This window comes from Anser cygnoides, chromosome 11, assembly GCF_040182565.1.
Source record: "Anser cygnoides isolate HZ-2024a breed goose chromosome 11, Taihu_goose_T2T_genome, whole genome shotgun sequence".
Classification (NCBI taxonomy): domain Eukaryota; kingdom Metazoa; phylum Chordata; class Aves; order Anseriformes; family Anatidae; genus Anser; species Anser cygnoides.
Window position 1 is genome coordinate 20,443,181 of NC_089883.1, and position 16,969 is coordinate 20,460,149.

General features: G+C 39.2%; 1 protein-coding gene across 2 annotated transcripts in view; it reads right to left on the reverse strand.

Moving 5' to 3' along the window:
• Positions 1–16,764, reverse strand: part of SCG3 (secretogranin III) — a 29,254-nt gene extending 12,490 nt beyond the window's left edge. The window contains exons 1-8 of one of the 2 annotated variants that reach the window (XM_048060137.2): positions 16,485–16,764; positions 15,729–15,781; positions 15,095–15,140; positions 14,762–14,977; positions 13,562–13,704; positions 12,262–12,423; positions 11,767–11,944; positions 9,763–9,879 (exon numbers count right to left, since the gene is read on the reverse strand). In XM_048060137.2, the coding sequence (XP_047916094.2) occupies positions 9,763–9,879; positions 11,767–11,944; positions 12,262–12,423; positions 13,562–13,704; positions 14,762–14,977; positions 15,095–15,140; positions 15,729–15,781; positions 16,485–16,569 (1,000 nt within the window). In that variant the 5' untranslated portion in view covers positions 16,570–16,764. The remainder of the gene's footprint in view (positions 1–9,762; positions 9,880–11,766; positions 11,945–12,261; positions 12,424–13,561; positions 13,705–14,761; positions 14,978–15,094; positions 15,141–15,728; positions 15,782–16,484) is intronic. The other variant, XM_013177237.3, reaches the window with a different exon arrangement.
• Between the last annotated feature and the right edge of the window lie 205 nt (positions 16,765–16,969).

Genomic DNA, 16,969 nt, shown 5'->3' on the forward strand with positions numbered 1-16,969 from the left:
TTGCTCTGAGTTACACTAATGGAGTGAGTCATCTCCTGAACTGAGATGTGCCCGGCCAGCAGCTAAGCAGCTGAATGTAGGATTTGGAGGTCTAACAAGAATTGATTACTTTTCTGGTATCGTTTCCCTAGCAACATATTTTTTACAGAGTAAAAGTTCAGAAAGGCAATAACCTTTCCACGGAGCTGGCCACTTATTTGAAATGGCACTAATTAAAACAACAGAATAATAACTACCGAGCTAATGGAAGTGACCTACGTTGGTAAAATAGGTCACTCCTCTGGCGGCTGGCTTTCTGAGGAGCAGTATAATCTAATCATTAGAACCAGACACCAGGAGTCAGAAGATCTGGTTTCTGCCTTGCCTCACTTTCTAACTTCCTCTTTGATCTCAAATGACTCACTGAAGCATTCATTTTTCAAGAGGGCTCCTATTTTGGGTAGGCATTCAGAGGCCCTAGGCCCAATTTCTACAGGCACTGCACAACGATAGATCCTGTTGACTGCATCTGAAAATGCAAATTCCCAGCACTTATGAAACTGAAGTTTTTCAAGTTGGGTATCCGAAAATCTGAAGCACATAAAAGCAGAATGCTTATCTTTACTCTGTGAGAATGTACTGTGGTTACACCCTTTAAATCCATGGAAAAAGATATTATGTGAAAAAAATATTACAAATTAAATGACTTTGTTCTTATTATAGAGGCAGAAACTAATGTACTAGTTTCTGAGTATTACCATTTGAGTATTTAATGGAATTGGTAATGGAACCCTGACAAGGACCCTTCTCCATAGATAGATTCATGGTGTTTCCTGGACTCTTGGAAATTGTCCTGCAAAGACTTTTTTATCTGCATAATTGTATTGTGCCCAGGAGGCAGTTTCACATTCTATCCTTGTCAAATTGACTGATGCTGAGATTTCACGTCATTAAACTTCTGCAGAAAGGCCTGCTAGAAAGGCTGTTTATTAAGGGAGGAAAAAGGACCATCACGGTAGCCAAAATCAGTCTTAAGCACAGCTAAAAAATGAGTTTACTTAATGAGTTCACGCAGTACAGCAGCTTCAGATGAATAGCTTTTTGCTGATGACTGCTAGTAAATCTCCCAGGGTTCTTCTGTCTCCTGCAGTAGGTGATCCTAGAGAATTTGCAAGGCCTTTTTTCATCTGTGACAAAACCCAGGACATATCAGTGTTCATTTGTGACTGTTCTGTCAGGACTAGCACACCTGCCTAATTCTTTGGGCAAATTGTCTTTTTAGCTTACATGAGGGAACAAGAACTGTCAATATCCTGTTGATTTTCGCCATTGTAGAGAAAAGCAGACTTCGACCTTTAGTTACCTCCTATCTTAATCTTTCTCATTACTAGTCAGAAATATGAGAAGCTGCTGTTCTGGGTGAGGCCCGTGGTTCATCTGATCAGTATATTTTCTTCAGCTGTGACCAGCGATGGATGTTTCAAAGGACATTCAGGTCACATAATAATAGTGAATCTAAGAAAACGGCTCTGCTGTAACTTACGATCTAGGAGAATCAAATGAGGAAAAAGCTCCAGATACAGCATTTCAGTTATCAAAGATGACAGTGAGGTATGAGTGAGAGGTAGCTATAGAGAATATATAATCCTAGCAGGTGTCAGTGAGGTATTTCTGGTAGAATCATGGAAATCTTAATGCTAGTGTACCAAATACTGATGTCACATTTTGAATGTGATGACCCCTAATTAAGAAAAAAATTATTAAACTGAAGGAAATCTGTCAGAATGATAAGAGAAATGAGGAGTGTATTTATCAGAAAAGAGCAAAGCTTGCCTTGTTAGCCTGACAAAATGAAGGCTGATAGAAGATAAAATTGCCCTCCATAAACACGGAAAGGGGTAAACATCGAAGTGGGAAATGAGGTGTTGAGTGTGGATGATAATGTTGACACAAAAGCAAATGGCACCAAATGGCCCTGACTAAATTTAATTAGAATGAGGTTTCTAAGCATCAGAGAAGTAGACTTTCAGATGACCCCCCCCCCCAAATGAATTTACAGCAAATGGGAACAAAATCCACAATTCTTTTGAAAGGAAACCCAACCAAATCATAAATGGGTGCTTTCTACAATGTAGTCTGAACTCACTTGTCCTGGATATTCCTTTATTAATTATGATCTTTGTCAGCTTAAATAATCCTTTTAAACTATACCCATAAGTCATGTAAAATGCTAGAAAAAGCACGTAAATAAAATACCATGATGGCTCCTTAAAGAATTGCTAAGAAACACGGCAAGGGTAAAAATGTTCATACATTGAACCTTACAAATTTGCCCTGCAAATCTCCTGTTCCTTTCCAACTTACTGCCTTACCTGTCAAGATATGGCATTTTCATTTTGAATCCCCCCTTTTGACTGATTTGTCATGATGGTGTGTCTGAAGCCTAATGCTGCCGTGAGAAACGATGTGTCAGGTGACAAACCCCAGGTAGTGGCATCACTTGTAAATGGGTTACAGGAAGATGGTCAGAGTGATTTGAAATAAAACAGCAGCAGTATCACTTGGCAATCAGATGAAAGGCAATTGAAAAAGTAAAACAAAATTAGATACGTATGTTTTGAGGTGAGCAAAGCTCTGGCCAAATCTCCTTAATTGTCTTTATTTAATTCCCTGCCTCACAGTCTGTTTCTCGGATTTATCCTTTCAATATTCTAGAGGCATTTCCTTTGTATTACTCCGGGTCTCCTAGAGCTGTGTGGTACCATCTTTTCCTAACACCTTTCCCATTCTGAGGTTGCCACAAAGCCTACACACACATTTTTTAGTATTTTGATAAAATGTACTTTATAAGCATAAAAAGGTTTGGGATTAAAGCAGCATGCAGACGCCTCTACTGCAGGAGTGGGATGGAGTTTAGTTTTGAAAGTTCAGTGACACCCTCTTCACCTGACACCCACATCATCATCTCAAATCATAGCTTATGATCTAAGTGCTCAGCTGTCATCAGAGAGGTACTAAATTAGGAAAGTATTTTTATAAATGTAGATATTAAATACAGTGAGAAAAAAAAAGGAAAATGTTGCCCTCTTTTCTTTAGAAGCACAAACCATTTGGTAGGATGCAAAACCTAGATTTTCAGGATTTGGGCAATATCCTTATTTGTCAACAGAGACACCACCAGGAAACAGATTTCTCACAAACTATCCAGCTGGAAAGCATAGAGGAGGCAGTGAAGGGAAATGGAAGAAGAGGCAAAATATTTGCAAGAACTAGCTGCAAATTTAAAGGTTAGATAGCAATTAAGCAAAGGAATTAACTGTAATATATTCTTTTTAGTTTACAGACCTCTACACATGATTTGATAGCCATGTAATGTGGTGGGAGAAACAAACAATAATACTAAAACTACTGAATCTCCCTCAGAAAGGTAGCTGAAAAAAATTAGATCCTATGGATACTGGAAATACTATGTTCTCACATAAGCTGTCACCCTTAAGTGATGCCCATAATGACTCGCCGTAGTGAGTGGTGGTTCTGCTTTTCAATTACTCTGAGGTTAGTAGACTTTTGATATCATCGCTACCCATTTTTTTAACTACGTAGTGAGAGTACGAATGGGGGAAAATAGAAGATGATCAAAATGGTGAGGGCAGAAAAACATTCATGTGTTTGTGCAAACACAGAGTACCATGTGACAGAAATGGATGAGGCATGGGATGAAGCTACTGAAAGAAAAGCTTTAAAGCTGAAACAGGGTCTGTGGTCTGTGGTCTGTGGTCAGCACACTTGCTAGACTTGCTAGACCTTGGCACACTCTTTCCACACTCTTTCATCTCACCGCCATGCAAATTCATCTTGTATTTAACTGTTCACATACCCTTCACATCATCACTGCTGCTCCTCAGTATTTGGCCCACTGCCCTAATCTGAGATGCTCCTAATTTCTACTGTTCAGATGTATGAGAGTCCTTGATTTTCCTAAGAACAGTGTAGTTTCTTAAAGCAGTGTACTGCCATCTGTGTCACCTTAGTTCATCAGATACAAAGCAAATCTCAGAAAAAATAGAGCTGCCTAAAATTAAATAACTCCCACCGGTAGCTGTGTGCATCAGTCATATGATAAAGTAATACTGGAGAAGGAAAATCACCAAAGGGAAATTCAGATAGATTTGATTAAAGAATTTGATTAAAATTGATTAAAGATTTTAATGCTGATGAAGAAAACCAATGGTATAAACAAAGAGGTCTTTGAGAAAAAGGACATTTAAAAAAAAGAAAAAGAAAGTATGCCTGAATGGTTTCCTGTACGAAATAGTCAGTGCACTTCACCTTTCAGCTCAAAATGAAGGAAAGAACAAAAATTCCTCATGCTGCTGTCTATATACCACTTGCAGCCTCTGGCACTGGATTAGCCACACCTTCCCTGACCCCTTTTGAAATCACACAGTCTGTATCAGGCAGCATTTGCTTTTGGAGACAGTGAGTAGGGGAGAGATGATGCCAGTCGGTGCTGTGATCTGCTCTTTGCCTCATACTCTTGACTCAGTGCCTGTTCTTGCGTATCTAAACAAATATCAGGATCAGACCTTTGGCCTGGAGCATCTGTGCTGACGAGAACTTTAGGGATTAGTCACAGTATTCGAATGAATCCTCCTGTCTCCTAGGAAAAGGCCAGATTGTGTCTAGTATGCACTGGCCTACACTGGAGAAATTGCAGCTCTCTGCCTTCATCAGAGGTGGAGCTGTGAAGGGTACCAAGTATGAATGTGAGACTGAACAGCTAGTCCATATTCCTTAGCAGAGAGGGGCATGGTAAAAGCAGCACAGGGGACTTAGCGCTTCTTCTGCTTCCCCTAGAATTTTGTCATGCAGCCTCAGTCTGGCTCAAAGAGAATACGAAAGTAAAACAATGCCGCAACAGTAACATTTAAAAAAGGACCAAAGTAATGACTGTGTGTATACCTAGGCGATAGCTCACCAAGGGACCATCTCCCTAGCGCTAGTGCATCCTGCAGTTTGTAGTCTCCTTTTGAATTGCCCATGGAAACAAATGACAAGGGGGTAGAAGAGGTAAATAGAGACATCTGTTCGTGTCCATTTCTAACCAACACAATCTCCTACTCAGCCGCGGGGGAGAGAGTGGATTCTGACAGTGAGTCAGAGCCAAAGGGAGGTGGATGAGAGGTGGCTTTGGTTTGGTCTAGGGAAGGAGGCGGCTGTGACTCAAACACTGCATACTGATGAGCTGGAGCAATCTCTCTATTTTCCCTCCTAATTTAAGGGGGCTTTGCTCCCAAACCACTCTGCTGAGGGCCATGTGTTGTACACTGGCTACACTAAGCTAAATGCTCTCCTACAAGGAGGTGAAAAGTGGGATCCCCCTCAGAGAGAACAAATCTCCAGAATGCTTAAACTTAATTTTCTTCCCACTTCTTTGCCTTTCTCTTTAACAATATCATTCAGTTGTGGAAGACATAGAAGCTCTGATTTAGAAACTGAAAAAACCCCAGCCAACCTCAATCATAAGATGTAATAAAATATGCATTATATACAGTATCAAGGTGAAACTTATACATACACGTAAGATAAAGAAGTACTGATGGCAAAATTTGGTGCTACGTGCACTAGTCAATAAATGAGAACACACAAGAATACAATGTTCACATAACTGATTTGCGTTTCTAGGGTAACAGTTCATTGGATAATACAACTTTCATTTGCTTGGGGTGGCAATGGATAACTTTGCTACAAACCTACTCTTGTAAGCAGAGTAATGTAGCAGAATATAATCACTGTGCTGTGTAAGAGAATTCAGGCATACCCATTGGTGCCTCTTAAGAATTTGTTTGTCATTTCTGAAAGCTCTGTTTTTGTTTTGGTCCACTAGTGTCTAATTACAAATATTTCCTCGAATAGTTCTAAAAATCACTTGTTATTTTGGTCTTACTAGTGGGAGATGATTTACAAATGTATTTGAAGAAACTGGCAGAAACCATTTGTTTCTGCTTCTAAGCTGACAACAATATTATTAACATCAGTGTATTACAAAATTAGTTTTCTTTATGCATTTACTATAAACAGAGCTTTTACTAGGATGGTAGTGGACTGATATGCTTTCATTTTAAAATTGGCTAGAAAACAGACTGACGTTCAGGAAAACTCACTCAGCACACAAAAAAATCCTCTTTGCTATGCAGTTTAGATGAAGCGTTTCCTTAACACTTAACCTGCCCTATGATTGATGGTTCTGACAGAGAAGCTGTAAGAGTGAAGCTTCACCATGACACTACTCATCAGACAGAAAAGGAAAATGAAGGCAAGTGCAATATTAATCACAAAGTAATATTCAAACAGCGTAAGGATGTTTGCAATGCATTCCTTATTCTGCTCTGCTGATATCAAAGTGAGTTTTACTATGGCTCGAACAGCATTTCCTGTTCCCTCAAGGCACTCAGCACCATGAAGGATATAGTCCTTTTCAGTTCTGCATGGGAAATTCAGCATCAGCTATTTATGAAACAGAAACAGTATGACTGCCATGAATAATGAAATAATTTATGCTGAATCGGTCACAACTTCTTTGAAAGCTTCTTGCTGCTTTCTGCCGGTCATTATGTGGAGAGATTCCAGCTCTTTCAGTCCACTCTGTCACTGCACCCTTGCCAACAGCAATCATTGTTTCAATAACTGTCCTAATTCCCTCCCAATGCTCAACCTGTGCAGTGATAACAGCCTGTTCATCTAGCAGGCTGGGAAAAGCAAGAAGAGCTCAGCTATTTGGGTAGCATTTTCTGGATCCTGAGAAGCAGCCCATAGGTGAATAAATTGATAGCGCAGTTGGATCTAATTCACAAGCCACTTGTGCAGCTGTGGTCCCATGTCCTATGACTGATTACCTTATGACTTCTGTACCACCATTTGTCCATTCTTTTCATTGCAAAAAGAGATTTTAAAGCAACTTTCAGTCTTTAGAGGGCAGAAAGGCTTTCTAGAAGGATTTCTGAAAGCCTCTGAACAGTCTAGAAATGTATCATGGGGCTTTTATTCCACTGAAGAATTTGCTCCCAGTACGTCAAAATACATCATCCATAGCTAAAAGTGATAGAAGATAGCAGCAGTCCTCCATCAGCAGGGTAATTATCAAATATGATGCTTTTTGACTGAATGCACATCTTGTATCGGTTTGTTACAGCCTCTCTTTAATGCTTCCAGAGCTGTACCTTCTGAATGCATACTGTAAAAAGACAGGCAGTACTTTTACTGGATAAATTGCTTTTTTGCTTTCTGTGTTTTGTGTTACAGATTTTATTTAGCATATGAAAAGCTTTTAAATATGTCCTACATAATACTGAATATGTGTATTAAAACATGAACTTCCTTTCCCTTGCATTTGTATGTGGATGCTTGTGTGTTTTTCTTGCACCACACTGCAGCTAGATCTTTTGTAACTTAAAGCTAAACCTAACAACATCATTCACTGCAGCAGCAAGATATTTTCCCCTGGAGTAGGATACAATGATGATGACATAATGCTGTGGTTTCCAAATCCCAAGCCAGCTGTTACTGGTATATGAATTCCAATTTACTGTCTCTGTGTGAGAGGCACAAAAGCTTGTGAATTGATTCAGTAAATGATTTATTATTTTGAATATATAATTCAGGGACATAGCTTACGCATGGCTTCACCCACAGAGTGATGAAAAGTAATTTATGTAGTTTCCTACTGTAATAAAACAGAAAAAGGGTATACTTCCATTTGCCCAGACCCAGCAGGTAATTTCTGCCAAGTAGCATGGGATCTGCTCACTAATTCTGGACTGAAGGAACAATTAAAAGCTGCCTTTTTTTTGTAATTATTTCTTCTCTCTGACAGAAATTTATTCTAATTCCTTCATCTGCTGCAAATGAACACAGCAGTGCGTCATTCCCATAGCCTAGACTGCATTGAGCAACACTGTACCTATTCATGTAGTACTGGGTATATTATATTGTAACTTTTAGTTGAATAAGGGTGGCAATAAAACTGCTGCCATGGTTATGGATGCTGCAAGAAGCTAAGTTTCTCCTTTGTTTGCTGATCTTGAATATTTGAGAATATTAACTCAATAAATGAAGGTCAGTTTTACAGTCGTTTCTCAACAGCAAGTCTAAAAAAAGAACACCACAGAAGCAACGTGAGACCTATGAGAAAGCTTTTTCCACTACAGTAAGTTGCTTTGATGGAGTACAAAATCTACCTCTCCATAAATCACTAATTTGCAAGGCAGAGTCTGGCTACATCGGTAGCCTTACTTTAAGTCTGGACTAAATCAGACCTCTCAAATTCTTAACCTAATCCCTGCCTTCTGTACTGTGTCATCATAGCAATTTGTTTCCACAGTAACGGTATTTATTTATTCAAAGTAAAGCCAATGTGAATAAATGCCCTGAATATTAGCAGGCAAAAATGCATCCCTAGTGTAACTCCATTATCTGAGCAACGTTACGTCAGGGATGAATTTAACCTATTAAGTTTTCGCATAACACCGTCAGTGAGGACAATATCTACGCAAGTCATGTTATCTTAATTTGTAGAATGACACTGAAATCACAGCATTTGTAATCAACCATGTAATTATGTGAATCTTTCCTTAAACACACATGCAGGCAGGTATCGCATCAAATGTCCAAATCTTCCAAAACTCAAGGACTTCTCAATGAAAATGAAGGGACAATATTGGTCAGAGATATATTGAATTCTTTAGAGGGGAGGTACAATCATGCACTGAATGTGAATCATGAGTCCCTGGATTTTTTGCAGCCAAGTAATTGGTAATCAGTCCATACAGTTACAGTAGCATCAATCACATACCTTCAACCATTCATATCAAACAAATCTACAGAAGTCATGAAAGATCGTTGCCAGTCCTAACTCTGTGACAGGCTGATTTATTAAGCTGAGAAATTGCCCTGATGTAAACAAAAAATTATCAGGCTAGCCTAGAACAGAAATACTTTAGAAAAATAAGAGTTGTAGAGAGCTTATGCAGATGTACCCTTCTTCTGTAGCTCTGCTTGTTTAACTAGAAAGGCTATCAACATTTACTATAAAATTTTGCAAAAGACAGAAAGAGAGGTTGGTGAGAAAACCAAACAAAGACAAACCAAGCCCAGCTGTTCCAAAATCCCTCTTCAGGAAATTGTAACAATTTTGCAAATTCTAATTACATTAAAAAAAATTACAAAAAACATACAATTTTAAAATTTTACACAGATTCTAAAATGGATCCAGGAAAGACAGCTTCAAAAGCTACTCCTGTGCCCACATGTAATGCTTTCCATAGATGGAGAGAGTTTTACTTGGTAAAATTTGGTCCACAGCACTAGGTCCTGTCTATTCTAGCTATTTACAGATTACACATTAGAGGTGCTGAAGTGTTGGATTCCTTTTGGAAATTCAGGCACCTGATCCACCTGAATATAACTGAGTGAAATGCTAACCTTCCTCTGACATAACACCAATTAAAATCAATTGCGTTTCACAAGTGTGAAGGTGGAATAAACCTCTAAATGCATATCTGATAAATAACCTTTCCCTCATTACATGGAAATATTAAAGCAGTATGGATTTCAACATTGCTATAATGAATGATCAATCATTTAGAAGTACAGCTTTAACATTTTGAGTGAAGTCTGAAACAAGACTCATAAGAGCAAAGGAGATGATGATATAATTATTACTGTTGGTAGAGTAAGAACATAGCATTAATAAACAATACTGTTGCAAAAAGTATGTACTCTCACCCAGATAGGAAACTCCTTCTTCTGGTGTGATTGTTCCATATTTAACCATCATCTTCACTAAATCAATCAGGGTTTTCATTATGGTTATCAAGGTCTCTTTCTCTTTCATCTCTGTCTCTGTGTGAGGGGATAAAGCAAAGGTAGTCAAAGACTTCAGCCAATTCAGAAAACTCAGTTCTGCAAACTGTTTGCAGAAACTTCATGCATTAAAAACAAAACAAAACAAAACAAAACAAAACAAAACAAAACAAAAACACTAAAAGGAAGGCTGTGCTGGATTACCAAACAGAAATCCTATTTATGTTCCCCTTTAAACTGCTCCTGCAGTGTACATCTGAATATACTTTAAAACTTTGGGGTTTATTTCTTCTTTACATCTTTTTGTCTTGAAGTTCTATGTTATAGAAATAAAATTGTCATGTAGGAAAGTTAAGCACACTGAGATACGTGACTTGACAAAGTTCAAAAAGCAGCGAGCAGATATAGGCACAGTCTTCTACAATTTTTTTCTTTTATTTGTCAGTGAACTACTCAGTGGATTGATCTGGCTCTTTAACATGAAGATGGTTCAGAGACCCTTTGGATTTACTGGCAAGTGTCTCAAATGAGATTGTTATAGTGCACAAGACCATGACTGAGGAACTGGGAAAAAATATAATATTACATGGTTGGGAGGATCATGACTCCAGAATAGGACATAAACAATGATTTTTATGATAAAAATCCACGTTTCTTGTCCATATGTATCGCTGAATATCTTTGTGAGCAATGATTCTTAGCTTTCTTTTTCCACTGCATTTATCTGCTGAGCACTATTACTGCTATTTCTGCATTAGCAGCATGAAACTCTCCCACCACAGAGTTACACAGGCTCTTCCTGCATCCCTGGTTGTCACAGGACCCAACAGAGCCAGGTGCACTCGCAGACAGGGATGGTCAAAAACATACTCCCAGCCTTGGCAGAGGGCCAGCCCCTTTGGAGAGCTACTGAATAGGTTTTAAAATTGCTCTCTGCAATTTAACACACATCTGTAGAATGCAATTGAATCTCCTCTCCTCCACCGTGATAAAAGTTGGCAGGTGAACAGGATAAAGCAGGAGACAAGGCAGAGATGTGCCTTGTGGGACCTGATTCTGTTTGCTTGATTACCTGTTAAACCCCATATGCTGTTCTGCTTTGTGAATAGAAAATGGAGAAAGAATAGCATTCAAAACTACCAAGGGAAAATTAAAAGAACAACAAGAAGAATATGAGGTTTCTAGACTGGATTTCAGCAAAACATGCCATCAGGTTTTTCATTCTGGTTCTCCACTCAAGTACTTATGGGGAAAGTTTGAGAACAGATTAAGGCTCCTGCAGGACAAGGAATCCACAGCATAGATTATTGCTGACTGTGCCGAAGACATGCTGGCTGCAGAGAGTAAGAGTGGGTGTGTGGCAGAGCATGCTGACAAAGGGGCTGTGGCGAGGTGCCACGATCTTGCTTTCACTAATTGGAAGGCAGTAATGTCTAGCACTGGAATAGGAAGAGATGTGCAGAGCTTTCACTGCAATAAACAGCAAACCTGTGGTTTGTGAAAAGGCTGAGAGGCTCTGACTCATTTACTGGTAGCATCACTGTGAGGATTCTACTGTGGCTTGCTCGTATCTCTGTTGGCTTAGAAGAAAAGGACGTTACAGGAAAGGCCTCTGGAGAAAACAATTTTCCAGTTTTTCATCATGCCCATCAACAATGCAAAGAATTCAGGATTCCTGAATCGTGTGGCCCAAGATTGGATGGGCAACAGAGGTCACACTGTTTGCAGTTCTGAGTGACATTCTTCCCAACCTTTTGTTATATTCACAAATAAAATGAGTTTATGCTATGCATCTTAGAGAACATTTTTAAAGCAATTAGGGGAGCTGTGGAGAATGGAGGGGAAGAGAGTTGGAGAAAACAAAGAAAACAAAAAAAATTTTCTACTTTTTCCCTAAATGTTCCTGTACATCCATGATAAGCTCACCTGAATTTAGACTTTTTAATAGTGCATAGAAGTTTGGAAAGTATTGCAGGTCTTCAAAATTATCTTCAGAAGGCAGCTCATTTCTTCTTTCCAAGATATTGGATGATGACCATGTGTTATCCAGTGTATCATCAATTTCCCCATTAGCGAAACTATCCTGATCAGTTTTGCTTGATGTCTCCACAAAAGACATAAAAATAGATAAATCAATGAGCACATTGCGTTTGGTGATAGAGATAATTGAGCAATAAATAGTATTATCATCTTACACCAACATTTTCCTATCTACCAAGTGAAAACTAGACTGTTTTTTCAAAGTTATTTCAGTTTGGAATCTAGCTTAAAATTTAACATAATACACTATTCATTTTTCTGTCTTATGGAATTACTTTTAGAACATCTTTACTTTCCAGATTGAACTAATTATTCCCTAAAGCGAAGCAGTCTACTTGTACTGTTTACTGAATGAGTCAAAATTATTAGCTAAGAAATTACCATTTTTTCCTGTTGCTTTTCCTTTGTATCACTGTCTGCTGTGCTTGGAGGGTAATCAAAATCTTCAGACTCCTTCTCACGATCCTTTGCTTCATTTGCAATTAGCTGTTGTAAAACCTCTGCCACTTCATCTTCTAGGGTATAGGCCTGGCTCTCTGTGATCTGTTAAAATATTTGTGCAGAGTACTTATAGAATATTGTGGTTTTCTTAGAATGAATGCCAATATGAAACCTGAGCTTTTTAAACAGTTTGCTTCAAACCTGTTCGCTTCAAAGCTGAGCATAGACAAATTGGGGGTGATATATTCACTGTTTTGTGTGTGTGTATACATGGAGAGAGATGGACACATAAAAAATACATACAAACACACATCAAATATATGTGCATACCCGCCCCCCGCTCCAATGTAGCCAAAAGGAAAATATAACCCTGTAGGGCTTAACACAATGGGGTCCAGCTTGAAAGATGGAACCACAAGTGCAGTGTAACTACGTATATATATATATACACACACATTTTCTGCAACAACATACATATCTATGAGCTACTACAACAGAATACAGTAATATAGGGAGGAAAATCGCCAATAGTTTTCTGCAGCATCTTCAAAATGTTTTTTCTTTGCTTCGTAACAGCTGTCACTTGAATAACAAGTGTACTATGCAGCTGTCCCCACACACCTCCCTTTGTAATCAGTGGGATTCAGCATGCAATAGCTGATTGCAAATTCTAGTGCAGAAAAGATAAGACTAGTATACTAAAATATAAGGATTCCGTATCGCAATAGCTAAAACCATTGAGATATCCAGAGAACAGAGTAAAACCCAATCTTGTTACAATTCAGCAACAATGAGAAATGTATCCTCAGCTAGTCAGCATCATTATATGTCCTCTGATTATTATAATTAGAAGGTGGACCAGGAATGAGCTCAGACCTTTCTCCATAAATGTCCAAAATTAATTGATAATAGTAAAGACCTACTTGAGAATCAGAAGAGAAATTAAAAGGAAAAAATTAGGGCTTATATGGAGGAGCACAATCCACAAATGTTTTCTCCACATCAGGAACACTCTACAGTTTGGCATGTTTTGTTGCAAAGCTATCACAATAGCAGCAATGTTGTTGCAGACCTAAACTAATGTGCAGAAAGGAGTCAAGAAGCTTGCCTAGAGCCTGAATCTCATTAATTTTCTTTCAAGTCAGCATTATTCACTGGACACAGTGTTCATCCAAACTGTCTAAAAGATCATTAAACCAATCCACAACACAGCTGAATGAAGTATTAACAAGATACTTACTAGCCCCAGACTTAGAAGTTTTGAAACGATCTTGTCAAACACTCCTCTATCATTTTCCTCGTAGATTCTCGTAGCAATTTTTTGAACTATGCCTTCAGCAGTCAAAGGAGTGCCATCTAATTGATGAAGGCCATCTGGATCATCTAAAAGGATTACAGTTTAACTGTGCGCTAACTGTTCTAACTCATTTGGATTAGACATCTTGCAAAAAAATGTTTGCCTGTATCTTTTTCTCTTCAGAACAAAGCTGTACTTTTAAATACACATTAGGAACATACTTTGATACACACTTTGCATGCATCAGTCCCAATGAAACGTTCTTCGTGTCCATTTTCTACAGATGAAAAATGTCTTTATAACAGGCTCTTTTGTAAGAGCAGATACAAATGTCAGGAACATACTCTATTGCTCATAGAAAACTTTGTAAGAATGAGAGAATATTTTTCACATATCTGCTTATGTACCTCTTCCTGGTATTTGCCTTCATTGTATGGCTACTTAGAATAAAACATGTCATACCAAACAGCATATTATATTCTTGTCTGGACTTCATCAAATTAAGTTTTAATTATGTAATCATTACTTTTGTTAAATAATATCATTGTGACCACTGAGAATGTGAATACGACGAGTAAGCTTTGATCTGTGATCAGTACACTCTCATATAATTAAAAATATCCTGAGCTAAATAATTCTTTCAGCTCTCAGAGGACTCAAACTACAAGTCAATTAACATCTCCTATAGTAAAGGCAAGTATTCTTTGTCTTTCAGTAACTTCTTTTCTTTTAGCTATGTGATAAGGAGAATTATCTAACAGACATAGCATTTGAAATAAATGTATATGATTTATCTCTCTATAAAAGTACTTCTCCCTTTCAAACCAGAATAAATCACATTTTCATTTAAAAATATGTCCCATTTTCTTCCACCAAATCTAAAGCTCTAAAAAACATGATGCAAATTACAGTTGGATTTTCCTTCTATGGAAGATGAGTGTAATTATCAACAGTAGCAATTCTTTTGTATTGTGTTTCAAAACCTAATTGCAATATGACAAGCTTCTACAACTGGAAATAACCGAAATTGCACTGCAGGAACAAATACAGCTCATGTTTAGTAATGAATGCAATATCCATTATTACAATCAGTTTGCAAGAGAAGTCTAACCTAAGTGTTACTTAAAGGTGATCATAGAATACCTTGGAATTTATAATCCAGTCCACTTTTAGTAGAGTCATAGTCATCCACGACCCTGCGGTTCTTGGTGGAGTCCGCATCATCAATGGCCAATTGCTGTTCATACAAAGAGCTTCTAATTGATTCCCTTTCTTTTTCATTCCTCTCTCTTTCTGCTACTGACTTTAGCAGATTCAAGTCATCAGCAAAGGAATAATTCCTGAACTCTGGCTTATTTTCTGGAAAATATATCACATGACATAAAATTTTTTACCTCTTTGAATGCCATTATGAAAAAAAAAAAAAACAAAAAACAAAAACCAACACACTATAAAACCAGGAAAGAGATGTTTTACCTGTGGGAACTATTTTCCTATTCTTGTCTGCCTCAGCTTCAGCAATCTGATATATGAAAATAAAATAAATTAAAACAATGTCAACAACAAACAGAGGCAGAAAGAATAAATACACAAAAACGTATTATCTCTTACTTTATTATTACCAGCAAAAGCCTTAATCCCTGATCTTTGTTCTTAGTGTGAAGTTTGCCTTAATAATTGGAACATGTTTAAACTCTTGGCACTTTCCATCATTACCACCACATTCTCTGATCAGAATCAGACATTACAAGACTGTAATAGACTTTTCATTTAAGGACAAATACCAGTGATGTTTCCCTTCTTCAGCCCAAGCTCTCACTTTACTCCCTCCCTTAGTATCTCAACACAAAGGGGTTCCACACATGTCAGCTGCCAGAGCTGATGACCTGCTTTGGGGATCTTGGACAGTAAAACCCTATAAAGAATTTATTTAAAATTATTGAAACTTTATTTTGTACCTAAAGAACATCAGTATTTGCTTTACTGATGAATCTTTTTTATGTCATTTGTTAAGCCATCAGGACATTCATGTATCTTGCATTTGAATGCTGAAAATATTATGAAAATACAAACAAAAAAAAATCTAAAATATTTTTTTTATTTTACCTACCTGTTCCTCCAAAGGTCTTTCTACACTTAATTGTCTGTTGTGTATAGCTTTATCTAGAATTAAAAATATACACACACATATATTCAGTTACATGATGCAAGTGACTCCAAAGAGGCAACACATTTTTTCTTAATTTGTAGTTTTGTCACATAAAACATGGTGTCTTAAATATGATGCTAACTGCAAGTTCTTGTAAAAAAAAAAAAATCAGTTTTCCTAGGAGAATGGAGATTTTAAATGTCAAATATTTAAACAAAGCACGATTATTTGGGGCAGAGGGAGAGGTTCTGTAAAAGACATAACAGAAATACAGATGCTCAGTAACCCCTTTCTGATGAGAAAACTCATAGATGAATTGGGTGGAAAACCCCGTAAGAGATTGACTGAAATAGCAATAATCGGATTGGCACAGCCCAGAGATTAAGAATCCGTGACACCCAGAATACCAGGGGAGACAGAGAGCGAGAGAGGCCTGAAGGCTGCTGCAGAGTGGTGGAACATAGCTTGGAACAGAACGCCAAACTCGGAGCCTCTCCCAGTGCCAGCACCGCTCTCCCCACTTGCAGCCGAGTACCAGATACCGAATCCGGTATCAGATCGCAACTTCAGCCACCCACCGCCTTGCGCCAGGAATATCATGTCTATAGGATCCACCTGCCTGTAGCCAAGCAGAAGGAAAGTTTTGGCTTTCCTCTCCCCGTCCCCTGCAAAACACTCCCCCCAGCTCGGGGACGACGGCTGAGCGGAGCGGCTTACCTTTGCCCCCGGGCTTCGGGAAGCCGTGCCCCCGGCTCGCCATCAGCGACAGCACCTGCACCACGACGGCCAGCTTGAGGAACATCCTGCTGCTGCTGCTGCTGCTGCTGCTGCTGCTGCTGCCGCTCCTGCTATTGCTGCTGCTGCTGCTGCTGTTGATGCTGGTGCTGGTGCTGCTGCTGCTGCTCCTGCCCGGCGCCCGCGGAGGGCGAGCGCGGCTCGGGGCCGGGGCCGCTGCCGGGGGCTCCGGTGCCCTCCCCGCCAGGCCCCGCCCCTCACCGACTGGCCCCGCCTCCCGCCCCGCCCCCGGGCGCTGTCCAGCGGCGCGGTGCTGAAGCGGCAGCAGCCGGCCGGAGCCGCCCCAGCAGAGAGGGAGGGGCCGGGGGAGGCCCGCGGCCGGCCGCGCATGCGCGTTCCGCCCCACTCCCGCCGCCCCTGGGCAGCGTGGGCGCCCCGGAGTCCGGCCGGGCCGCCTTGAGGTGTGA